This window comes from Leishmania martiniquensis, chromosome 13 (assembly GCF_017916325.1).
Source record: "Leishmania martiniquensis isolate LSCM1 chromosome 13, whole genome shotgun sequence".
Taxonomy (NCBI): Eukaryota; Euglenozoa; class Kinetoplastea; order Trypanosomatida; family Trypanosomatidae; genus Leishmania; species Leishmania martiniquensis.
Window position 1 is genome coordinate 407,058 of NC_090148.1, and position 23,878 is coordinate 430,935.

The 23,878-nt window shown below is 60.6% G+C and overlaps 8 protein-coding genes across 8 annotated transcripts; all 8 read right to left on the reverse strand.

Moving 5' to 3' along the window:
- Positions 1-744: 744 nt before the first annotated feature.
- Positions 745-2,250, reverse strand: LSCM1_05934 (uncharacterized protein; the record flags this gene model as incomplete). The annotated part of the gene is made up of 1 exon (XM_067323368.1): positions 745-2,250. The coding sequence occupies one exon, from the start codon at positions 2,248-2,250 to the stop codon at positions 745-747; it is 1,506 nt and encodes a 501-aa protein (XP_067180319.1).
- A 1,097-nt stretch (positions 2,251-3,347) lies between these two features.
- LSCM1_05935 (uncharacterized protein) lies at positions 3,348-4,406 on the reverse strand (the record flags this gene model as incomplete). The annotated part of the gene is made up of 1 exon (XM_067323369.1): positions 3,348-4,406. The coding sequence occupies one exon, from the start codon at positions 4,404-4,406 to the stop codon at positions 3,348-3,350; it is 1,059 nt and encodes a 352-aa protein (XP_067180320.1).
- Positions 4,407-6,166: 1,760 nt separating this feature from the next.
- On the reverse strand, positions 6,167-6,988 carry LSCM1_05936 (uncharacterized protein; the record flags this gene model as incomplete). Its single annotated transcript, XM_067323370.1, has 1 exon — positions 6,167-6,988. The coding sequence occupies one exon, from the start codon at positions 6,986-6,988 to the stop codon at positions 6,167-6,169; it is 822 nt and encodes a 273-aa protein (XP_067180321.1).
- Positions 6,989-8,021: 1,033 nt separating this feature from the next.
- LSCM1_05937 (uncharacterized protein) lies at positions 8,022-9,608 on the reverse strand (the record flags this gene model as incomplete). Its single annotated transcript, XM_067323371.1, has 1 exon — positions 8,022-9,608. One exon carries the CDS (start codon positions 9,606-9,608, stop codon positions 8,022-8,024), a length of 1,587 nt encoding a protein of 528 aa, XP_067180322.1.
- A 2,687-nt stretch (positions 9,609-12,295) lies between these two features.
- On the reverse strand, positions 12,296-12,586 carry LSCM1_05938 (uncharacterized protein; the record flags this gene model as incomplete). The annotated part of the gene is made up of 1 exon (XM_067323372.1): positions 12,296-12,586. The coding sequence occupies one exon, from the start codon at positions 12,584-12,586 to the stop codon at positions 12,296-12,298; it is 291 nt and encodes a 96-aa protein (XP_067180323.1).
- Positions 12,587-14,306: 1,720 nt separating this feature from the next.
- On the reverse strand, positions 14,307-14,867 carry LSCM1_05939 (uncharacterized protein; the record flags this gene model as incomplete). The annotated part of the gene is made up of 1 exon (XM_067323373.1): positions 14,307-14,867. One exon carries the CDS (start codon positions 14,865-14,867, stop codon positions 14,307-14,309), a length of 561 nt encoding a protein of 186 aa, XP_067180324.1.
- A 2,971-nt stretch (positions 14,868-17,838) lies between these two features.
- Positions 17,839-18,282, reverse strand: LSCM1_05940 (uncharacterized protein; the record flags this gene model as incomplete). Its single annotated transcript, XM_067323374.1, has 1 exon — positions 17,839-18,282. The coding sequence occupies one exon, from the start codon at positions 18,280-18,282 to the stop codon at positions 17,839-17,841; it is 444 nt and encodes a 147-aa protein (XP_067180325.1).
- A 1,651-nt stretch (positions 18,283-19,933) lies between these two features.
- LSCM1_05941 (uncharacterized protein) lies at positions 19,934-22,333 on the reverse strand (the record flags this gene model as incomplete). The annotated part of the gene is made up of 1 exon (XM_067323375.1): positions 19,934-22,333. The coding sequence occupies one exon, from the start codon at positions 22,331-22,333 to the stop codon at positions 19,934-19,936; it is 2,400 nt and encodes a 799-aa protein (XP_067180326.1).
- Positions 22,334-23,878: the final 1,545 nt, after the last annotated feature.

Here is a 23,878-nt window from a genome sequence, read left to right on the forward strand (position 1 = left end):
ACACCGTTGCCTTCTCCCTCCCCCTCTCTCCCGCCTGAAGACACAGAGAAATGATGAGCATGTGAAGGGGGCACATACTCCCGCAAGCGGAAGGGGGAGAGGGGAGGGGAACAGCACCACCACACACATACGAAAGAAACAAAAGAGGGAGAGCGGCGTGCATGTGTGTGCTAGGGATGGGTGAGCTTATCATGACGCGTGTGCCCATCTGATTCGATCAACAGCGCTGTTGTGTACTTCGCAGTAGGCGCTGTGTGTGTGTGTGTGTGACTTCGTGTATATCCACTGTGTGCGTTCACGTCTCCTGCTTGATTTCGCGGTGCCTTCTCCGTTCGTTCCCGCTTAAACACACACACACACACGCACATACACGCCCGTGAAAGGCAACCACCAAAGGTAAAACACACACACAAAAAAAACGGGGAGAGAGGGAGAGGAGAGAGGGGAGGGGGAGAAGAGGGAGCGTGCACAAGCAGTACGAACAAACAAAAAAAGAGACAAGGAGGCCCACAAGAAGCCGTGAGAGCTCACAGACAGCAAAGGAAGGCGGGCGAGAGGCAAGGGGGGCCCATGCAGTGAAGAGATCGACCTACTACTGGTTCATCCCTTCGTCGCTGTCGGTCTCTCTCTCTCATGCGCACACAGACAGGCCCCCGCTCTTCTCTCTTCTCTCTTTTTCCTTCGACACCGAGCCTGCTGCTGCTGCTCCGGTCATCTCGAGCTTTTTCGTTAGTAGCTTGTTGCTTAGGGAAGGAAGGGCACAATGGCCAGCGCCAGCATGGCGGACAGGGACGCACCAGCCAGGAGTGCGACACCCATCAGCTGGCCCGCCATAACACGCTGGCCCTCCGTACGCAGATTCGGGTCAATCGGGCCCAGCACCATCGCCATGGCGCCACAGAAGCCGTTCGTGAGACCCAGCAGCCCGAAGAAGACAAACGGGGCCGCGTGGCCAGGGATGTAGCGGAAGATGCACAGGAAGGTCAGCGGAATGAAGATGAAGCGGCACCCAACGCAGATGAAGAGCACCTTGCGCGAGGGCCACAGGAACTTCACGGAGGAGAGCCAGCGACCAGCAGCATCACCGCAGTTGTACAGCAGAATGGCGATGGTCGCAAACCACTTGTCCGCGCGGTCAACCGGTATGATGAGGGATGGCAGAATGAGAAGGGACACAAAGAAGTTGCAGAAGCAGGTAAGCATCAGCGGCCAGATGAGCTTCGTCACGGGCCAGGCGCGCGTGCGCTGCAGCTGCTGCGCCGTGGTAAGATTGCGGTCGTCGACGTTGCTGTCGCTGGTGGTGTCGGCGACCTCGCGACCCACCGCCTTCACCTCCTCGCAATCGCTCACATCGTCTGAGCCGTTCGCGCCCTCGGCCTTTCGGCGGGCGTTGCTCTCCTCATCGTCGGCCAAATCGCCAAAGACTTCCTCACCCTCCACCGTTGTGCTGTTAATCAAGGGCTGAGGCTGCTTGGTGCTGCTCGAGGTGGCGATTGGCTCCATCAAGGCTATGTCTCCAGCCTCCTCGGCGCTCGGGCCCTTCGCATTTTTCTTGGCGCGCTTGATGGCGCGGAATTCACCGACGTGCTCCTGCGCGAAGGAGTTGAAGCGCAGCGAGAGTGCCATGGCGAGTGCAACTGCCATGAAGCAGAGGGCGAGACTGAAGTAGATGTACGCCTGGCGCAGCACCGATTCGTATGTGTCCTGCATGGACGCCTTGATGATGCACTGCAGCACTGAAGCGATCACACCAGAGAAGCCGCAGCCGAACATAATGGCCGACATGAACTTCGACGGCATCGTCCCGACCAATGCGTAGCACGTGGCCTCCAGGTAGGACTTGCCCACGCCGGCCGCAACGGTCACGATAAAGAAGGCAACGATGGCGCCAACCTGCGACACCCCCCCGGCCGGGATAATGAGAACCACGAACACCTCCACCATCATGAGGGTCAGTGCCATGAAGAAGCGGAAGGTGAGGGAGAGCTTGCGCGCCCACGGGGTCAGCACGGTGGGGCCGATCACTGCCTGCGTCACCACCGACGCCACGTTGTAGAACGTCAGGATATTTTTCCAGAAGAGGGGGCTGTTCGGCTGCGCATTCGGGTCTCGGGTGGCGTACTTGTAGTAGTCCAGCATGTACGCCGGCGCGGAGGCGAGGGCGTTCAGGGGCATGAGCATCGAGATGCCGAGGAGCACGCACGTGGCGTACACGTACGCCTCTGCTGCGGAAGAAAAATTGCACACCATTTTCCTTTTTGCTCGCTCTATTTGGCCTCGAAAGATGTCTTTCGGCTGCCGAAAGGGAGGGGGAGAGAAAGAGAGAGAGAACGTTGATGAGACGACCTTCGTGGGGAGCGAGCGTGAAGCGGAGGGGCGTGATGGATGGGGGTCGACTTCTGCTCTCTCTGATGGGTGCCGTGCGTGTGTGTGTGAGGGTGTGTTTGGGTGTTGTGGTGGGAGGCTCTGAAGAAGAGGATGGGGAGGAGCACGCCAAACGGATGGGTAGGGGCTTGGGCGGGTACCGCAGAGATGACGTGTGGTGTGCGGTGTGATGGCAGAGAAGAGGTGGCCACAAACCCAGTTCGTGTGCCGATTCGCGCAAACAGACGCGCAGGTGCGCGTGGGCAGTAGGAGGGGAAAGAGAGAGTGATGGGGGACGATAAACTCAGCGGTGGGAGAGATCAGCGAAAAAAGGGAGAGGGAAGAGGAGGGAGACGCCCCTCCCTGAGGGAGTCACAAGCGCCCCTCCCCCTCTTTCGCTTCAGAGAGGCTCGGGGTAATAGGGCGCGCTTAGGCCTGGGGCCGACGAGTCGAAGCGAAAGACCCGCCCCTTGCGCTTCTCCTACAGTCCTCCTCCCCCTTTCGCCGCTTCACCTCGTTACACCCAACACAACCCTTCCAGTCACACTCAGGCACAGCATGCCATGCATGAAACTTGGTGCGCAGGACCTGCGGCGCGTCGTTCCGAGGAGGGAGAGGGAGGGAGTTCACTAGGAGACGCTGAGGACCAGAGCTCTGCACGCAGACCTTCCACGTCATCAGCCGCCGCTCACGGCGCGTAGGGGGTGGGGTGGGGGAAGGTTGCCTTTCCCGTTCCGTTCTGCTTGTCCGAGTGAAGTGACGAATGGAAGCGAAGTGACAGGAAAAACCATAACGGAAATGAAATAATAGTTAAAAAAAAGAGCTGACACTAACGTAAAGCTCGACGACGCACGAGGGCGGCATGCGACCTGTGCCAGAGCGTGCGCGTTGAACGGCGATGCCGCACAAGCGCCGCTTCCTCTCTCATCGCTGCGACGCGCACACGGAGACACACACACGCGCAGGCACCAGCGACGCCCTTCTCACTTGCGGGCCTTGCGAGCCCCGCGAGCCGGCGCGTTCTTGCGCGCCTCAGCCGCGATCAGGCGCTCCTCGCGCTCCTGAATCACGTTCATGCGCAGGCCCTGCTGCTTCGGCACCGTCACCTGCAGGTTGCTCAGGTCCTTGCCGATCACAAAGACGTTCGCGGTCCGGGTGGCGAACTCGGCGCCAGACGCGTCCTTCAGGTGCGCGATGTTAAACGCGCCGGGGTGGCGCTCCACGCTCACGATCTCGCCGATGCGGCCGCGGTTGGCGCCACCGGTCACGATCACGGCCTTGCCCTGGCGGTTCTTGATCAGGTCCACGCACTTCTTCTCCTGGATGTTGTACACGATGGTGTCACCAATGGAGGTGTGCGGGTCCGGGTAGCGGATGCGGTGGCCGTCGTGCGTCACGGCGACCGGTATGCGACCGGTCGCCGTGTACAGGTTCACCACCTTCATCAGCTTGATCTTCGCCTCGGCCTCGGACACGCTCACGAACGCGAAGCGGCCCTTGACGTCGTACAGCAGGCGGAAGCGGTCGCCCGTCTTCGGGATCTCGACAACGTCCATGAAGCCGGCAGGGTACTTGCCGTCGCGGCGCGGCTGCTTGTCCACGTGCACCAGGCCCTGGCGCAGGATCATCTCACCCTCGCGCGCGTTCAGCGCGTACTTCAGGCGGTTGCGGATGATCACCAGCAGCGGCAGGCACTCGCGCAGCTTGTGCGGACCCGGGCGCGGACGCGGCGCGAACACGCCGGTCAGCTTGCTCAGCATCCAGTCCTTGGGCGCATACAAGCGCTTGAGGTGTTTCTTGGCCATCTTTGCGAGAGGGTCGAGCTCTACTAATGTTCTGGCAGAGGTAGAGTGAGGGCGTGTGGATGGAGAGGGGCACGAAGGTGACGGGTTAGTCGTGAGGGGTAAGGGAAGGGAAGGGGAGCGATGCGTTCCGTTGCGAAGGTCGCAGAGGAAAAGGGGAGCAGCAGCGCCGGCACCCAACAGGCAAGCACGCGCGTGGGTGTGGATGAGGAGGCGTGCAGAAGAGGCGAAAGGGCGCATCAGCAGAAGAGAGCGGAGGGTGCGAGAAGAGTGGGAAGAGAGGAGGAGAGGGCGTGAGCCGAGCGTCGGCGCACGTGGGAGGCAGGACAGGGACTCCGTGCATGCGGACAAGAGAGTGACCATGACGATGGAGTCAGGAAGGGGGAACGAAGACCCCCCTCTGCACACACATATACACACATACACACACAGGGGGAGAGAGAGGCGTGGGTGAGAGGACCTCATCGCGGAGGGTAACGGTGAAGGAATGCAGCGAGTCCATGCGCATACGCACTCCTCTGCCGCCTTCCATCGTCACCCTCCGCGATGAAGTCTTCTTCACGCAGGCACTTCCACTCGCCCGCCTATACCGATTCCGTGAAGAAGAAACGACCCGCACCTCTCCCCCCTCCGCCAGCGTGGATCGCTATCCTCCCCCTCCCCCTTTACGCTATCATTCGCATGTCTGTGTGTGTGTGGTCTGAAGAGGGGAGCCCGAGGGAGTGCGGGGGGAGGGCACTGGTGCTGCTGCCGCATCGCCCCCCCTCCCCCTCGCCATTTGAGATGTTTCTGTGGACAGTGAAATGATCAAAGAAAGAAAGAAGTTGAAGAGGAGCGCGCGCACACACACACAGACAGACAGACAGACAGACCCCTCCACTCCACCCCGACTATCCACCCGTGACGAGCCGACAGCCTGTGCGTGTCTCTCTCCCTCTCTCTGTCTGTGTGTGCGTGCGTTGCTCTCTTTTTTCTGTTTTCCGTGTCGAGCTTGACGTTAGCGCGGACGGCGAGAGACGCAAGAAAGACAAAAAAAGGGCCGCTACGCGCGGTCCGTCACGGGAGAGAGACAGCGGCAGCGCACGTACAGGCGGGCATGCGTTAAGGCTGTACGGAAGGGCGAAAGCAGCGAGGGGTAGCAGACGACGACAAGAGGCGAACAACCAGGCTGCACACAGGAGGAGGAAAGGGTACGAGCGGACGCACCGCTTCGACATGCGGCGCAGGGAATAAGATGGAGAGAGCGTGCAGGGAGACGGGGAGAAGGGAGCACAGAGGAAAAGCATTGGGGAGCAACAGAGAGGTGGCAGGCGGCTACGTGCACACTGGAGAACACACGACGCATGAATACACACACATACACACACACATATATATATGTATAAACGAGTATCTCCGCTGATGCGTCGATGCGCGCAAGTGCAGCTGTCACCTCCGTGTGGAGCGGCGCCGCTCACCTCGTCTTTATCCACACCCTCTTGCGCTTCCCCCTGCCTCTTCCTTACTCGGGGTACTGGCCTCTGCGCCATTCCCCTTTCAGCGCACTCCACTCCGTTCCCCTCCCCCGCTTTCATCCGACTAACAGCGACATACGCACGTACACGATTGTCCTCATGTGGCTCATGCGAATCACATCTCCTGCACCTCTACACGCTAGCTCCTCCGCACGCCATCACGAGCTCCCTCCCTCCCTCCCCGCCAACCGCCAACTGTACACATCGGTGCCCCCTCTCACCTCTCCTCCGCCCTCGCCTTGCCACCGGGACGATCCGTGTGACACCCTCTATTACTCCCTTCGACGCAGAGTCCGCCGCACGCACACACGCACGCCTCGTCCCTCTTTGCGCTTCAGCTTTTTGTTCCGCCCCGCCGCTCGCCCGTTCGCGCTCGATGACGGACTGGAGTGACGCCCACGGAAAGGACACACCCTGCAGGCCTCCCCGAGAGTGCGGCCGCGCACACGGAGACACACACACGCGCAGGCACCAGCGACGCCCTTCTCACTTGCGGGCCTTGCGAGCCCCGCGAGCCGGCGCGTTCTTGCGCGCCTCAGCCGCGATCAGGCGCTCCTCGCGCTCCTGAATCACGTTCATGCGCAGGCCCTGCTGCTTCGGCACCGTCACCTGCAGGTTGCTCAGGTCCTTGCCGATCACAAAGACGTTCGCGGTCCGGGTGGCGAACTCGGCGCCAGACGCGTCCTTCAGGTGCGCGATGTTAAACGCGCCGGGGTGGCGCTCCACGCTCACGATCTCGCCGATGCGGCCGCGGTTGGCGCCACCGGTCACGATCACGGCCTTGCCCTGGCGGTTCTTGATCAGGTCCACGCACTTCTTCTCCTGGATGTTGTACACGATGGTGTCACCAATGGAGGTGTGCGGGTCCGGGTAGCGGATGCGGTGGCCGTCGTGCGTCACGGCGACCGGTATGCGACCGGTCGCCGTGTACAGGTTCACCACCTTCATCAGCTTGATCTTCGCCTCGGCCTCGGACACGCTCACGAACGCGAAGCGGCCCTTGACGTCGTACAGCAGGCGGAAGCGGTCGCCCGTCTTCGGGATCTCGACAACGTCCATGAAGCCGGCAGGGTACTTGCCGTCGCGGCGCGGCTGCTTGTCCACGTGCACCAGGCCCTGGCGCAGGATCATCTCACCCTCGCGCGCGTTCAGCGCGTACTTCAGGCGGTTGCGGATGATCACCAGCAGCGGCAGGCACTCGCGCAGCTTGTGCGGACCCGGGCGCGGACGCGGCGCGAACACGCCGGTCAGCTTGCTCAGCATCCAGTCCTTGGGCGCATACAAGCGCTTGAGGTGCTTCTTGGCCATCTTTGCGAGAGAAGTGTTTCTAGGGAGGAGTGCTCAGGCGAGAAGTCGGGGAGGGGAGAGGAGGGGGAGGGTCGCGTTCCTCTTCTGTTGCGTTTAGGTCAAGCAAAACCGCACCGTGCGTTGGCGGGTGCGAAGGTCCGCAGTCAAGGGACGGTGAGATGAGGATGGTGAAAGGGGGAAAACGTTTGGAGGGAGGAGGTGGATGTCGTGATGGCAGAGCAGATGATGTGCGTGGTGACAGCGATGGGAAGTCATGGCGGAGGAGGAGCGAAAACAAAAAAGAAGGGGTGGTGGTTGTGGGAGGAAGGGGGGGTAAAGAAGTTGTGGCCCGCATAGCAATGCAGGGCGTGGTGGGCGGGCTGTCCCTTCCAAACTTTACCGCTTTGTCGTCACGGCAGGGCATGTTTTCTTTCTCGGCGTGCCGGTGTGCCCCACATGTCGTGCGACTGTTCGTGACTTTCGCGCGGCCATGCGCACTCGACATGTCTTCGCTCCCGCGGCCATTGCGCAGCGATGGCGCTGCGGCTATCTGCAAAGGTCCTCTCCGTAGCGGTGGTCAGGCGACTGGCCTACGAGGCACAATATGTTGAAGGGACAGAAACGGAGAGACAGGCGCCCATAGCAACAACAATGGCATTCACACAAGGACACCCGTAAATGGCAGGGGCGCCGATCCACGCAAGATCACGTTCGCGGTTGTATGCACACATGCACGTCCGCGTGAGAGAAAGTGGCGGAGCGAAGTACAAAGGCGTGCATACATGTAAAAAAGATCTCTGTGCGTGCGTATGTGCATGTGTGCACGCTGCACTTTTAACGGTTAGCAGGTGTCTGCTGCCGTGCACAGGCGTCTTTCCCTACTCCCTGTCGCATCTTTGCACACACACACAGGCGCCATCGACCATCCTTAGCGGGTAGAGGAAGGGGCTACCCTGCGACTCACATGCCACCCACCACCGCCGCTTACCTTTATCTACCCGCGGCTGTCCAACGGCCCTTTCACGCTTGTTTTCAAGAACGCGTACACCAGCACCTATGCATGAAGCTGAGGGCACGCTCTGGGCAGCCCCAAAGTGAAGAGGGTGGGCGGGTTGACAGAGGGCGCATCCGGGTCACAGGTGCACCTCGTGGGGGCTGCTGAGCCTTGCAGGCAGTGCAGTGGCCGCAGATCGATCGTCACAACCGGGGATGTCACGGTGTTGCAGGCTGAGACGAGTCCGTCGAAAGCGAGGCGGTAGCCACTTGTCTGCGTGTAGCCGTCGTACACGTCGGGTCGACCCTTTACGACGTTCCACAGAAGCCCGGCTGTCTCCATCTCGCGCAGGAAGCCAAAGGGGACGATACCGCACATGTATGCCCCTGCCGCTGCCAGCCCTGGAGGCGACCACGATGGGGGCAGAACGAACTGCGTCACCCCATCTGGCCAGCAGGAAAACAGTACGTTGTACTTGTTAATGGCCATAAGATGAAACACGCGCGCGTGGCGCAGCAGGCAGGAGATGACACCGATTTCGTGATCCATGCGGCCACCAAGTGCGCCGAAGACGGCGACGTTGGGCAGCACACGCGTTACCAAGTGGTACATAGGCGGCTCGGTGGGGGATGGCGCAGGCGCCGTTACGGACTCAACTAGCCGCCGGCAACGGTCAGCCTCCTGGTGATCATCTCCTGCTTGCGTGTCGGCAGTGACGGTGGCCTCCGGGAGGCGGGCCATGCACTCGGCTGCAAGGAGGCTGGCCTCCGCAGACTGCTCCGCGAGAGGGACTTCCTTGTTGAAGCCCTGGAGGGAGTCGAACCTGCCCAGCGCATCCGGCGCCCCAACCTCCAGAGCCCACAGACGCTGAAGAAGTGCAACGCACTTCTCAAAGTCCGTCGTCATTTGGCACGAGACCGGCAGCACGACAAGCGGGTCGACTGGCGTTGCTGACACCGCCGACGCCTCAGGGCGCCCGCGCGCATCACGCCGGCGCCGAATCCTCTCCAGTAACCTCACCGGAATGGAGGAGACGCTGTCGTGGAAAAGAGGGTACCCGTTGCCGCCATCGCCGCATGTGTCACCCCCATGACGGTGCAACAGCTCTCCGTCAGCTGCAGCTGCAGGCACCCTTTCCGCGTAACCAGCGCCAGCGGCGCACATGAGCTGCGAGGCGGAGAGGCTGTCCATGTCCCCAATGAGTGCGTCGCACAGGCGACCTGCTATGAAGGTGCTCCACTCCTCGGTGTTGCTGCCACTGCAACTGGCCACGATCTCAGAATATTGCTCTGCGCAGTACCTTTTCAACGCAGCGTACGCGCCATCGGCGCAAATAAAGTATGGGCTCCCCTCGCTCACACAGCCGTAGACGGGGGCCATCCCTTCCCCTTCGCCCTTCTCTGTGGACTCCGGTGCGAGGCGGCCGCGATGGCGCTCAAAGAAGTGAATGTAAGAAGCGAAGTCGTCGTGCGTGTTCCCTGGGCTGTTCAGCAGAATGACCCCGAAGACCTTCGTGTCCGGAGCGGGCGCGCCTGCGGCCACAGCATCCGTTCTCCCCAGCGCCAGTAGCGCGTTACACGAGCAGAGCTTGCGCGTGTGGACACTCGTTGGGGCGGCAGGGCGCTTGCAGCTGTCGACTTGCGACATGGCGCTCAAGCGGGAGGAGCAGCCGGGGGTGAGGGGGGAGCTATAGCAAAAGGATTCGAGCGGGCGAGTTGGTCAGCGATTAAGCGAGCAGAAGATTGAGAGAATGAGGAGTCGGAGGGTGGGGGTGGGAAAAGCGGAGAGCTGAATGGGGAAAGAGGGGAAACGTGTGAGGCGATGGCGTCGTGCGACGAAAAAAAACTTTCACAGATTACACAGAGAGAGAGAGGAGAGACGCTAACGGGTGTGCGAATGTGTTGGTGTGTGTGCACCTTCTCACGTATGCGCGCTGCCGAGACGACGTGAGAGGAGGTAGGAATGCCGGCCAATGCGCTCAAGAGAAAAAAATATTTCACACACATACAGAAGGGTAGCAGATACCGATAAGAGAGCGAAGAAACGTAAACGGAAAGCACACTCACCGCTGCGGTGGCGGCTGTACGTAGGTGCGTGCGTGCTGTGGTGTGGAAGCAGATGAATGAGAAGGCGCGGTGGTAAAGGAAGCGGCCCACCTCACTGATCCCAAAATGCGTGGGCGTGGGCGTGTTGGGGTAGGAGTGTGTGTGTGGGGGGGGAGGGCTTTATGTATATGAGTGTCTCCCGGTCTCGCTGGAGTGGGGAGTGGGGAATAGGGAGGAGGTGACAGACAGACAGAGAAGGTGGGCGGGGCAGGTGGGTGGAGTGGGTGGGGGGAGAAGAAGAGATCGGCTTCTGCATTCCGCTTGTGCAGAGTGGCGGTTGATTTTTGGATTACCTTTACGACAGTGCGGCGTACACTCGCCACTAATCCCATGACTGACCCCCACCGGGGTTGGGGGTCATACATCGTCGTGGGGCTGGGTGGTGGTTGGCGGTGGTCTTTGTGGGTGGAATGAGGAGTGGGGGTGAGAAGGCGAAGGGGCCGAGTCGAACTGTCCGATAGGACCGTAAAGCCGGCCAACATTCTCCTCGAGACCCAGAGGCGAGGGCCGCCAACGCGATCGCACCCATACACACACACATACATATATATATATATATGGACCGTAGGTTTCGAGACGAGGTCACCTGTCACAGAAAAAAAATAGCGGAGTTCCTTCGACACCAAGCTCCATCCCTCTCTCGCATGCGTATACACGCACACACACACACACAAAATGGGGGCAGAACACTTCTGCTGCGATGTGTGTGTGTGCGTGTGCGTGTGTGTATGAGAGAGAGCGCAATGCAAACGCAACGGGCGAGTGTGCACATGTGCGTGTGCCTGACCTGCCCTCCCCCTTCTCCACCGCCACATTGGACACGCACAAACACATTGAGGGGTTGAAAAAAAATATGCACCGATACGAAGCGAAGCACTTCTCCCTCTCAGGATATATTTATATATACACACAGATGTATATGTATATATGTACCCGCTAACGATGACACCAAGCACACTCGTCTTGTCTGTCGCTCGCTTCGCTCTCTTCCAGTTCTGGGCGAGAGAGAGAGACACTGATAGGCAGAGGGCGGGCGGAAGGATCTGTCAGGCACCGAACTCGTGGCGGTGGCTGTGGTGGACACTCGCGCACTCATGTCCAGCGGGAGGAGGAGCAGCGGCACGCGAAAAAAAGTCAACGTGTACCGGCGCGCACGCAAGCGTTGCCCCTCGTCCCCTTCATTTTTTCTTTCGCCGCCAACCCCCCATGTCCGTCTTTCTACGGTTGGGGCTGTCGCTTTTCCCGCTTCATCGAAGCGATAAGGGCGCGAGAGATGGGGCGAGGAAGGGGAGGGGGTGGCGAGTGGAGGCGGATGGCGCCGACGGCGGACAGAAAAGTACGTCCGCTGGGTAAAGGCGCACACAAGCGCCAGTAGACACATGTGAAGAAGACAAACGACTCAGCTGCAGAGGGGAAGGAGGGGGTGGGAAGGTGTCGAGGGGGAGGGGGGCGTACGACTGCCGAGGAGTAGCCCGAAGAGACACAAGCATACACGCCACCCAAAGAATACCTTTACGGAGCCCCGCGCAAACGTCCATGACGACGATGGTGAAGAGGAAGAGGAGGAGAAAGGCGTGCGGAGCAGCCACACCGAAGCCACATAACTCATGAAGAGGACATGAGGAGAGAGCGAGCTGCTCAAGGGCAAAGGAAGGGCGAAGACACGAGATATGTCAAGACGGCATCACCATCCGCATCCGCGTCACGCCCCCTCCACCCACCCACACACACACACATACATTCATATATATATATATACATATGTATGCAGCTGCTCTCTTCCTCGCATTCGTTGTTTACAGGCGCACACGTACGCAGTGTCTTCGCACTGCCGAACTTCACCCATTCCCGCAGCGTTAAGGGCATGTGCGTGCGTGTGTGTGTGTATGTGTGTGTGTGTGGGTGGGGGGTCCCGGCGCACGCCTTTAGCTGTCCAAGACATACCATATGCACACGGAGCTTCAGGTGTGCGACTGAGGTGGCGAGCACGTTTTTTTCTTTGCCTTTCCTCTGTCTAGCTTTCCCCGCATGCTGACCGCCCACCAGCCTCGCTGCGAGCGGTCAGCATGCGTCGCGCTTCCGGCTGCGCAGGGTCCACCTGCGCCGACTCTGCATGGACGTGATGTCTGGCAATGACCTGCACACCTCACGATTTTCGACCGCGTTCCCAGGCGCACGCTGTAGGAGGGCGTGATTGACTTTAGCGCTATGCCTGTAGGAGGCGCGGCCCTACCTGAACCTGAAGCTGCTAGAACGACTGCTGAACTCAGTGCCGCAGTGGCTAAGCCCGTCGTTGTCCACCTGGTCCTCAATCAGCCGCTTCCCTGGGGTGCGGACGTAAAAAAGGTAGTAGACGAGTAGTGCCACGAACACAGAAAAGAGGAGGAGGCATTCCATCACGAGGAGCACCCACGAGTTGTTCTCCACCCACGAGCGATCGCTTGGGGGCACCGACTTTATGTTCAGCTTGGGAAACGGCAACGGTGTGGAGATGACGTCTTTTTTCTCCAGATCCGCCATTTTCTCCCTTTTTTCGTTTCGCGTGTGTGTGCCACCGAACAGATGTTGCAGCGTTCTGCCCTCTGTCTGACTGATCGGTTGCAGGGGTGTGGAGAAGTTAGGCAATCGTGTCCACTTCCTCACCTGACGTAAGGGCGCTGCAAGTGATCGGGAGGGGGTGGGGAAGAGGTAAAGCGAGGGGACCGAAGAGACGCACAGAAAACAGGAACTCGGTGAGGCGCCCGCTTTTCGTGGGGAAGTGAATATTGAACGAGTGTTTGAGTGCGTGTGTATGTGTGTGTATCGTTCGCGTGGCTGTTGGTGTGGTATGTGAGGACAGTGCAAACATGAGAGAGCACACCACAGACCAGATATCAAGCGGGTGGAGACTGGCAGAGGAAAAAGCTGCGGGGAGGACACGGCGAGAGAAGGGAGCCGCAAAGATGGTGGTGCACCGCCAAACGCATGCGACCAAAGGCGCCCCCCATCCCTATCTCCGAAATTACACCTCTTTTCTCGGGGAAACGGGGATCGGACCTGCGAGGCGGTGAAGAGGCACTGCGGTAAGGAAGGGAAAGTACAATGCGCGGCAGTGACAGCGGGGCCGCAGAAGCTGCCGGCTCAGTCACACATAGGGAAGAGAGAGAGGCGGGCAGCACAAAACTGACGTGCCATCGCCCCTACCTTCCTCTTTTCTCTGTTCCTGCAGCCCTTTGCTGTGGCGCACATCGAAGACACACGGGCGCGTCGCTTGGCTCCGCTTCGCTTAGGATGGTACAAAACTTCGTTGATGTTAATGGCCGCCTAAAGGACGGCGCACATGCAAGAGAGGTGCACCCCCACACACAAGAGCGTAGAGGGAACGCGCGCCGGCGCAGAACCAAGCCGCACACGCGCCAATAGGAAGCATGAGAACCGAGGAGAGCGCGCGCTGCAGCCGCGCTACATGGCATCTTGTGCCGTACGCTTGCGCAGCTGGGCATCACCACAGCTACAGAAGAGAATTGAGAATGCATTGTGTGTGTGTGTGAAAGAGGGAGCTTGCGGCAGTGAGTGCTCACATAGGGCCGCTACGTGCACGGAGCCGCGCTCAAGTACGGCGAATCCTGCCACTACCTGAGATGATCCCTCCGTGGACGCCCACACACCGCGTAAAAGGAGCGGCGCGGCGGCCGACAAGAAACGCAAGGAACGCGCACACGCACACTCGCACACACGCGTGTGTGCGTCCGCGTACGCAAATATATATGCACATGCAAATACCAACCCAAGGAAGAGGCTGATTAGAAAGCGGGGAGGGAGGGAAAATTGGGGGGGGGCACATATCACCGGAGATGAGCGAGGTCTGCCGATGTGTGGATGCCAAGACACATTTGGGAGGTTCCACGTTCCCAAGCCAGGATGATGGCGGAATAAAGGAGGGACGACGGTGCACTAACACACACACACACACACACTGATATGCAATACATACAACGCGACTTTCGAGTCACTCCACATACAAGGGAGGAGGAGAGAGAGAGAGTGGGGGAGGGGGGAAACGGTGAGAAGTGCACATACGCCATCGCGACGAAGTCGAGGCCCGGCGGTGGGAAGGAGGAGGGGAGCTGCGTCGATGCCTCACCAGCAGGCAAGATATATATATATATGCACACAGAGAGGGATGGAAGCAACAAGACAGACAGGTGCCCGCGCACACATGCATGCGAGCACCCGATGCACTTCCAAGGTGCTCGGCATCTCAGTAGCTGCGGTTACTGAATCCGTCCTGCCCATATTCGGCGTCGCAGCTATAGCAGGAATAGTAGTAGTCACCCTCCTCTTCCGCATAGGCTTCGCGCAGCGGCGCCGATCGTGAAGCATGCGCCCTGCGCGCGTGTGCGTTGCCCTCGTCCGCGCTGCCTCCACTCCTTCCCATCTCTTTCTGGTGCCGCTCGAGGATGACGCAGTAGACGACGAGGGCGACCAGCCCCACGCAGACGACGGACAAGACGATGGTAAGCGCCACGGCCCACTTGTACGCCTGGGGCCAGCCCCCGTTCGTCGGCGGCAGACGGCCACCCAGGTCGAACTCGAGCCCGCGGATTGCCTCCGCCGCCGCGCTCGGTAACGCACTCTTGATGATGCTTTGGAGGGCCTGTTGAATCATCTCATCCCAGGTGAGCAGCTTCGCGGCTTGGCTTACGGCGTGCCCCACCCCGCCATCAGCGAGTGGCACCTCCGGGAGCCCGTGAATGGTGCGCATGTCTATTGCGTGGGGAAGGGGCAGCTGCCGTTCATGCTGCTGTTGCTCGACTGGCATTCGTACCGCTGTTTCTGCGCTCATCGTCAGTGGGAGGGGGGGGGAGCCCCCCAAAGAGACTCTGGCCAGTGCGGCGACTCGCGACGGTTCGTTTCTTCTTCCCCGGTCTTTTGAGTCGAGGGATGCGCGCCGGCTTTGTGTGTGTGTGTGTGTGTATGTGTAAGTATGTGTACGTACACACTTACACATACACACACTTATGTGCGGAGGCGACAAGCCACACGAAAGCGGCCGAATCGCACGCGTGCCCACAGCTTGGTGCTGTCGCGGCGGAGTGTCAAATGCCTCTTTCCCTTCTCCTCCCCCAGACGCACACATGCGGAAGAGAGGCGAGTGTGCGTCGAGGCACGTGAGGCGCCGCCGAAGCGAAAGAAGGTGTGAGAAAGAGAGAGAGCACGATGCCGAAGCAATGGGAACAGCGCGGCGGGAGGGGGGCGAGAGAGGAGCAGAGGTTACGTCAAGAAGAATGTGGGGCAGGGGGCATATTCAAGAGAGCATCGTATGCCGTAAGACGGCGAAAATGGGAAACAACAAAGACAATGACGCGTCTCACCTGCACCCATCCACGAAAGCCTTCACGAAAACTGCACATGTTCATCGCCTCCATCATGAAGATGAAGCGGAAGGAACGAAGAAGCCGATGCGCAAAGCCACCACCACAGCACCTCCTTTGTGCGCCATGAGCGTATTTAGGCACCTCACCTCTCTCTCTCGTGTGTGTGTGTGTGGCCTTTCACTACTCCCAAATGTTTAGCCTCGTCACGGCCTCCTTCCCCTTCTCGCGTTCAGCTTGGCGACCATCGCACTTTGGCGGGTCCTCTCTCTTTTTTATATTTCTTCTCCCAGGCCGACACACGCGTACAAGCAGATGCGCTCGGCGCGTCTCAATGGACACGTTGGTCCGGCGATGTTGGTAGTGAGGAGGGGGAAGGAGTACGAACGAGAATGCGGAGGGCACGCACGCACACACACACACGAGAGAGAGAGAGGTGAGGTGAGCATCACAGGTGCACGACCGCCCGATGTGGCCGACGACGAGAAGAACGGAACTTCGCCCCGCGTTGACATCGGCAAGTCAAAGCAGCCCGCCTCCAGGCGGCGGAGGAAGCTGGAAAGGGGATGCTGCAGCGGCCACGATACCTGGCAACAGGCGGAGAAGACAGGAAAGGGGATGGGATGGAGAAAGGGGTTCCATGTAGAGGGCGAGATCGAGGCTGGCCGATGGGGAGAAGAAACCACAGCCACAGAGTCCGCGTCGACGAGCAGCTGAGGGACGACGCCAACAGCTGCTGCTTCATCGATGGCGCATCGAGGCAACTGCCGCTCTTGATGGGAAAGAGAAACCCACAAAAAGAAGCAATGGGGAGGGGAAAGAGGGAGGGAGGGAGGGGGGAGAAGAGGATGAGCACATCGGCTTGGAGGCCTTTCGCGTGTTCGCGAGAGAGAGCGCCTGTGGTCGTGGTGGTGATGGCTGCCAAAGCAACCATGGACAAGGGGTAAAGACCCCCTTCGCAGAAACGAGAAGAACAGAGAGAGAGCGCACCCATTCTTTCCCGTGCCGGCGTGTCCACTCCACCCAATGGCCTCTGGTGGCAGGCCCCAATCGCGTGGTGATGCAACGCAACCGTGCAGAGACGCGGCGCAGCAACACGGCCCCACTCCGTCCACCTGAGCACGGGCCCCTGCCTCGTACGCTGCCCACCCTGCGTCATCGCCAGCAGCACTGCGACATGGGGCAGGGGACAGCCGGAGAGAAGAAGAGAAAAAGGGACGGGGCTGCACGGCCTCCTGCCACGGAATGAAGGCACTCGGCCCCCTCCTCCTTCTCCCTCCCGCCGCTTCTCACCAAGGTGGGCAGCGCTAATATGGCGCGCTCAAGGGCGGAGGCCTCTGGAAAAAGAGAAGGGGGTGGGGAGGAGACGGCGCCCAAGTGACACATCGAAGGAGGAAGACGTATCACCACTGCGACAAGCAAAGAAGAGGGAAGGGCAGCTGTGCTGTGCGAATAGTTTTCCAACGTCGCCTTCGAACAGAGGCGTCCGCACATACACGCCCGAGTGACAACGGTAAAAAATAAAAATGGCATGAGTAAGAGAAGGCATCTTCACGCACGTTCTCCAATATGCCGCGCGCGAGGGAGACGGAGGGGAGTGGTGCTGTAGGCAGGGGTGGGTGGTGAGGAGCGAGAAAGAGTACCCACCAGCGACCACGAAGAAAAGAGAATCGAATAGCGAACCGTCTTTTTTTTCTTCGACGACCTTTTCACATACGATTGGGTGAATCCACGCACGTCCATCTGCGTGGGCGGGCAAGCGAAAAAAAAAGGAAAAGAGGAGGAGGAGGGAGACACGCACAACCACCGCCTCGCCAAGTGAATGATTGCTTATTGCACTCAGTTGCGAGAAGTGCAACCTGCAACAACAACAGCAACGATGACAACAAAAGTGTTCCCATCGCCGAGAAGTCGTGTGGCAGTGTTGATGGCTGTGGCGCCGCAGCAGCAGTCAGTGCTGTACATGTCAAGGAGGCCGTTCTCTTCTCTCTCCCGGTCTCCCGTCTGGGCGCCTCGCCCAGCCGGGAACGAGGCGCTGGTGAGTCCCCGCGCTCCTGCGTGGTGCGGCAACGTCTGACTATTCGGCACGCCACCGTTCTCGCCCTCCCCCCTACCCAAGCCCCTCCGTAAACATGAGGCTTCCGAGCATCACGAGAGCTCAACGCACCCGGCGCCGCACACCTACACGCGCGCGGGCGGATGCGTACCGGAAGATGGAGGTGCCGTTCGCTCTGCGCGTTCGTCAGCGTGCGAGAGAGCGACAGAAGCGGCGGGTACTTTCCCCCTCCTCACCCTTGAGGATTCAATCGAACGTCAACGTCCGTGCTCCATTCGCGTGCGTGATGGGAGGGGGAGGGGCGGATCGAGCGTACGGCACGCCGACCTTCTTCGCCGTGCAGTTTTCTGCCTCGCCCCTCGCTAGTACTTGTCGTCGTCGCTGATGTCGCGCATGAAGAGTGACTCAGAGCACTTACTGGAGCGGCAGAAGGACGAGGATCTGCTGCGTTGCCCGGACGCGGACGCGCTCCTTCGGCTATAAATGGAGCTCATCAAGCGAATCATGCCGTCCACGCGCTTTGAGCGCGCCTCCCGCTCATGGCGGTGTTGGAGGCGGTGGTACCATCGAAAGCTCTGAAGGATGCATCCAGCCACACCGAAGACGACGATGAGAAAAATGATGAGCCATAGATACCAGAAATCCCTCGACCAATTTTTCAGAGTCGGTACAGTGAAGAGAATACGGCCCTGCCCCGCTGCCGGTTCCACACACAGCGTGCCTTGCTCGCTCAGCACATAATGACTTCGGCCGAGGTTCGGGTCACAGCCTTCCAGCGTGACCTCGTTGCCCTTAGGGCCAGGCATGGTGACGAGCGAGGGCCGAGCGGGGGGGAGGGGGAGGAGGAGGTGCGCTAGTATTGTGTGATGTTGCTGTGATGATGGTCCAGGCAAACCTGCATCCACGAACACCGGGGGAGTGCTGTCAGCCGTCGGCACACGTATACGTATCCATATGTCGCATTAACAAACGTGCCGCCTTTCGAAACACATGCGGGAGCGGCTGAGAACGGAGCGGTGCTGGACGGTCAAGCGGCGCGTCGAGTCGTACAAAGGAAGCGTTGGGTATGTGGATGGCCGCTATCAGCACAGATATGAGAGACGGCGTGCCAGTAGGCGTTGCGAGCTGCGTGTAGATGGCACCAACGCGCTCGTGAGCGGGAGGGAGTAGAGGGAGGTGAGGGTGAAGCGCACAGCATCGTTTTCTCAGAGAAAAGGAATAGAGAGAGAGGGAGATGGGGCTAAGAAGGTGGCGAGACTCGGTGACGCGCGCGATTTTACGTGTTGGAGAGGGAGTGGGGCTCACCAGCGGCGGCAACAGAGAGAGAGAGACAGAGAATGTGCAACACTCACGCAAAGCCTGTTGAGGCGGCCCAGGGCACCAGAGCCGCCGCGATGACGGGAGATAGCCCTTCCCCTGGTGCAAGCGGCAGCATCAGCGCGATCCATTGCTACAACTGCTCATCGACCATGGCAACAGCGGTTCCCCATACGACTTCGAAGACGAAACAGCACGACGTCACTGGAGGGGAGGAAAGGACTCGGCGATCGGGTGAAGGCTTGCGAACATAGATCCGCCGCTGTCCAAAGAAAGGCAAAAGGGGCGATGACGGTGAAAAGCATGAGGGGCCGGGCACGAGCGAGAGCGTGCGGTGGCCCCGTGAGACGTGCGGAGGAGGAGGCACTAGCACACCCAAATAAAGAATTGAAGTAGCAGCAGCAGCGCGAGTCACAGGACATGAGTGCTCTCCCCTCTCACCCGATAAGTTACAAACAGATTGGAATGAGCCCCACCACCACCACCACCCTTCACGCACGCGCACACACACACGCACATATGCGCGCAGAGGAGAGGAGGCGGGCATCTGCTTCACTCACCCTTTCTTCGATCTGGCGCATATGCGGGGGATACTGCAGTGTATGTGTGCTTCTGTGTCGGAGAGGACGCGTGCTCACACACGGAGAAGTGCATGCTTGCGAGCGCAGGCAACGCAAGCATCACCGCGCCGTGAGGGCATCAAAGAAGGACGTGCACCCCCACCCCCAAGCGGATCGATAACAGCGCGGGCGCAGACACACGCCGCATGCACTACCCCACACCTCTGCATGCGAGGCATCAACGTACAGGGAGAGGGGAGGAGGAGGGAGGGAAGAGAGCGACGATGATGCGTGCGCTTGTAAGCTCGCTGTGCTGAGCCTCTAAAAGCATGAGTCTACCGTGCATCTATGTGATAGAGAGAGAGCAGTGGCGTCCTGCCTCCTCCCTCTATCCACCCAACACAAGCGGCGAGATAGAGATGGGGCGCAGAGCCGCGAGGGAAGAGGAAGAAAGAGGGTGGCCGAGTGAGGCAGTCAAACTGGCCTCCAACGCTGCGGCTCGCGGTACCGACAGGGCAAGAGAAAACAAGAAGCCACACAGAGTCGGGTGACACCGGTAACGGCAGGTGTCGCTCCCTGGTCAAGATGACCGCATCCGCCACCAACCGATGCCGCCACAGCGCCACGTCCATCGCTGCCGATAGACGGGGAAGAGGTGAAAGTGCGTACGCAGGGCCACCGGCGAGGCGACCTGATTGATATTGCTGGTGGTGTTGCGACTGGTGGCGTCCACCACGCCGGCCGACATGCATCGGGAACGCAGCTCCACCAGCGATGCGGCGAACAGTTGTTCCAGCTCCTCTGTCGGCACGGCGAGGGACCGTAGAGCCGCTTCCAAGTCGTCCGATGGAGCGCCCAACAGTTGTGTCGTGCGGCGCCGTCGTCGTGATGGGAGCCTCTTCGGCGTCGTTGCTCCCGCTGTTGTCGGGCGCCTGGCCGCTAAGGCTGCAGTGACCGCCTGCATGGCCCTTGTGTTGGGGTGGTTTGGTACGATCAGGTGCACGTGCTCATGGGTATGCACGTTCCATACTGAAAAGAAGAATGCGTCAGGGATGAAGAGCGACGGCCGCGGTGGCGCCGAGGACCGCGTTGGAGCCGAGATCGCGCATCTGCGCCTCTGCCGATGATGGGCCCTCCCCGACACAGAAGAGCAGGGGCCAGACAGGTAAGTTGTAGCGGCGGTGATGGGCGCTGGCTCCGTCGTTACGCCGCACCTCTGCTGGTTGTCCCGCCCCAGCTCATTCACCTGCCTGTAGTAAAGTGGCCCTACATTGATAGCCAACTCGAATTCACAGCTTCGATTCGCAGCGTCACCGCTGCAATAACGCCACCACTCTCGACAGGATCGAAGGGTCCTTTTCATGAGTCCCCGCACCCTATCTCCGCGGAGTCGCATGTGCGAGTCGACCCCGCTTCCCATGCTGGAAGCGGCGAGCAGGCGAGACATGATCGCACCCTCGCGCCTTAAGGCTTCGCGTGAGCCACCGCTTCTGCTTCTTGTGTCATCGCGCGCAGAGGCACAGCGTGCCGGCAGCGCCGATTTTCGCAAGCGGCCGCGGCGTTGTGCGGCACCGGTGCCCGAAGGCGGAGTGGCTGGGCTCACCCGCGTGTGGCTGGCTGCTTCGAGAGAGGGCGCGGCTGCTGCACACAGAGCGGCAGCGGCGTTCGCATCTTGTACACACAACTCATGGCGCCCGTCGGTGTGCGGTACAGCGGTGAGCGGTGGCTGCCGCACATATGCCCTCGCCGCCTCCTCCAGCCAGCGCCATATACCCCGGTTGATTTGGTGGTGCTGCAGTTGCACATTCGACAGCAGCGCCGCCTCGATGGCTGCCTGCGCGCTCGCGGCGACGGACGCGTGCGGGGCGAGATGACCGCGATCGTGCCCGCGTGCCTTCAGCTCCGCCGGCACCCGTCGCACGGCCGTGTCCAGCGAGCGGTCCGTGAAGAAGGTGAGACAGCGGCGCTGCCGCCGTGCGCGGTCGACCGTTTCGCGGGTGAGGTGAAATCCGCACCAGACTGGAAGACGGGCGACGGGGTCGTACAGCAGCGTGAAGCCTTGGCGCGGCAAGCACAGCAACGGCGACGCCGCCGCCGGGGCCGTAAGACGCGGACTCTCGCCGCACCGGCACGCTGCGGGAACAAAGACGTCTACTGCATGCTGTGGAAGCGGGCGCCAGCAGTGCAGGGGTGCTCGTGTGAGGCGCGCGATAGGGATGAGCGCGGAGAAGATAGACGTAATGGAGCACTTGGACGCTTCAGCGACGCCGGAGCGCTTTGGGAGAGGGTGCGAGCCTCTGTTCATCATACGCGTACCCCACCGAATTTCCTTCTCCGTGCTGCGCGTGGTGTTTCTTTGTTGTGGGTGGCGCACGGACGAGTAGAGCTTCAGCAGCGTGGGCTGCGAGATGCGCTTCGGAAGCCAGCGGTAGCCCGTGCAGGCAACCAACCACTCGGCGGCGTGCCCGCAGTCGAGCCGCCGCGCCTCCTTCAAGGGTGGGTGCGTTGACTGGGGCGGTGACATGGAAGCGCGCCAGAGCCTCCGCCACCACCACGGCTGCGGCCCTGCGGCAACTGCGGGTGAAGGCAGCAGCATTAACGGATTGCGGTGCTTCGCCTCGCGCTGATAGTACAGGCGAGTTGCGCGGCGATTCAGCCAAGGGCTCAGCCACGCACCGACCATCGCACCGGCGATGATACCCGAAACGGCTGCAATGGCGCACGCCAGCCACGGCTTAAGCGGCGACGACGGCGCAGGTGTAGGCAGCGATGGTGCTGCCGTCGACTGTCCGCAAGCAGCATACAGCGGAGCCGTTTCGTAGTACGCCCGCTCATGCAACAGGCGCTGTGCTGCGTGCGTGTACCACGACGGCCGTAAACAAGTCGCTGAAGGCAGCGAGGCGTCTGGAGCTGCGCAACCACGCGAGGAGCTGCTGGTCAACAGCAGCGCTTCGGCATTCTTGACTGGTATGCCCTCCATCTTGGCAGATGGGTGGGTGGGTGGGGAGTGCGGGCGTGATAACGTCTTCTCCACACGGCGAGCCCTTTAACTCGACCGGACGCATGCACACACACACACACACAGACGTACCACAGAGAGGGGAGGGAGGGGGAGGAGGGCAGACCAGCCAAGGGAGAAGGAAATGGAGGGCGCTGGGAGGAACAGCAACTCGGAAGCGACAGAGAACGCGCCTCCACGGTCATCCAGCGGCAGCGGCCCGTTCCCCCCGTACTCTTGCGCACACACGTGTACAAGTCAAGGTGCTCACGCAGCTCATGAGCGGGCGAGGGGAGGACGGCTCCGAGAGACGTCCATGAGGGAGACGACGCCGCAATGATGCTCTCTCGATGCATATTCTGTGTGGTGCGACGGGTACCGTCGACGTCTCGAGTGCATCGCAGGAGGGCTGCTCTGCGCATGCGCCCGTTCTTTCCCATGTCGGCGTGTCCACTCCACCCAATGGCCTCTGGTGGCAGGCTCCAATCGCGTGGTGATGCAACGCAACCGTGCAGAGACGCGGCGCAGCAACACGGCCCCACTCCGTCCACCTGAGCACGGGCCCCTGCCTCGTACGCTGCCCACCCTGCGTCATCGCCAGCAGCACTGCGACATGGGGCAGGGGACAGCCGGAGAGAAGAAGAGAAAAAGGGACGGGGCTGCACGGCCTCCTGCCACGGAATGAAGGCACTCGGCCCCCTCCTCCTTCTCCCTCCCGCCGCTTCTCGCCATGATTAGGGCCAACGGGGATATCCGGCCGAATTGTTCAGCCTGGTGAAGAGAAGTAAATGAATTTCGCGGCGGGGGCAGCAGGAAAAGCTCAGCGAAGTTGAAGCCACCTCAGCTGCGCCTCTCCATTTAGCCTCATCCTTCCCCCTCCCCTTGTCGGACCCCTTTGAATGCATCCGCGGCAGTGAGGAAAAAAGAGGGGGCGAACCTGCCCCGCGCCGCTGCCGTCACGGCAGCACGAACAACGGCTGGCGTGAGTCGCCCCCGCCCCCCACCTCCACCCGACCTACGCGGAACGGCTCCGCAAAGAGTCGGCGAGCAAAGAGATGCGCGTAGCGGAGGTTCGACAAGGAAAACGAAAGCAGAGCAGCTGATGCACACATGTGCGAGTAAAACGCATCAGCGTCGCAACCTGACCACTTGTGCGGACGCCGACTGGAGGAGGGGAGGGGGGACGAAGAGAGAGAAGCGCGCAGCGTGCGCATGCGTCTCGTTTTTGCTTGGAGGGAGCCACAGCACTGACAGAGCCTTCACCTCGGCGCCTCCTCCACTCTCATGCAGAAAGACCTGCTCGCTGACGAGCATATCATGTGAGCCCATTAGCACGCAGCGAAGGCACACGCACACACCCACATATATGCACGCATCCACAAACGTGCTTGCGCCGCCCGAGCACCCTATCGACGGCGCCGGGTGACATATTCGCCTACGGTGCGGCTCAAATCAGTGTTACAGAGCTCCCAAGATGGGGCGACTTCGTCGGTGTTCCTCTTTCAGCTCTGCACGTCCACGTGCTCG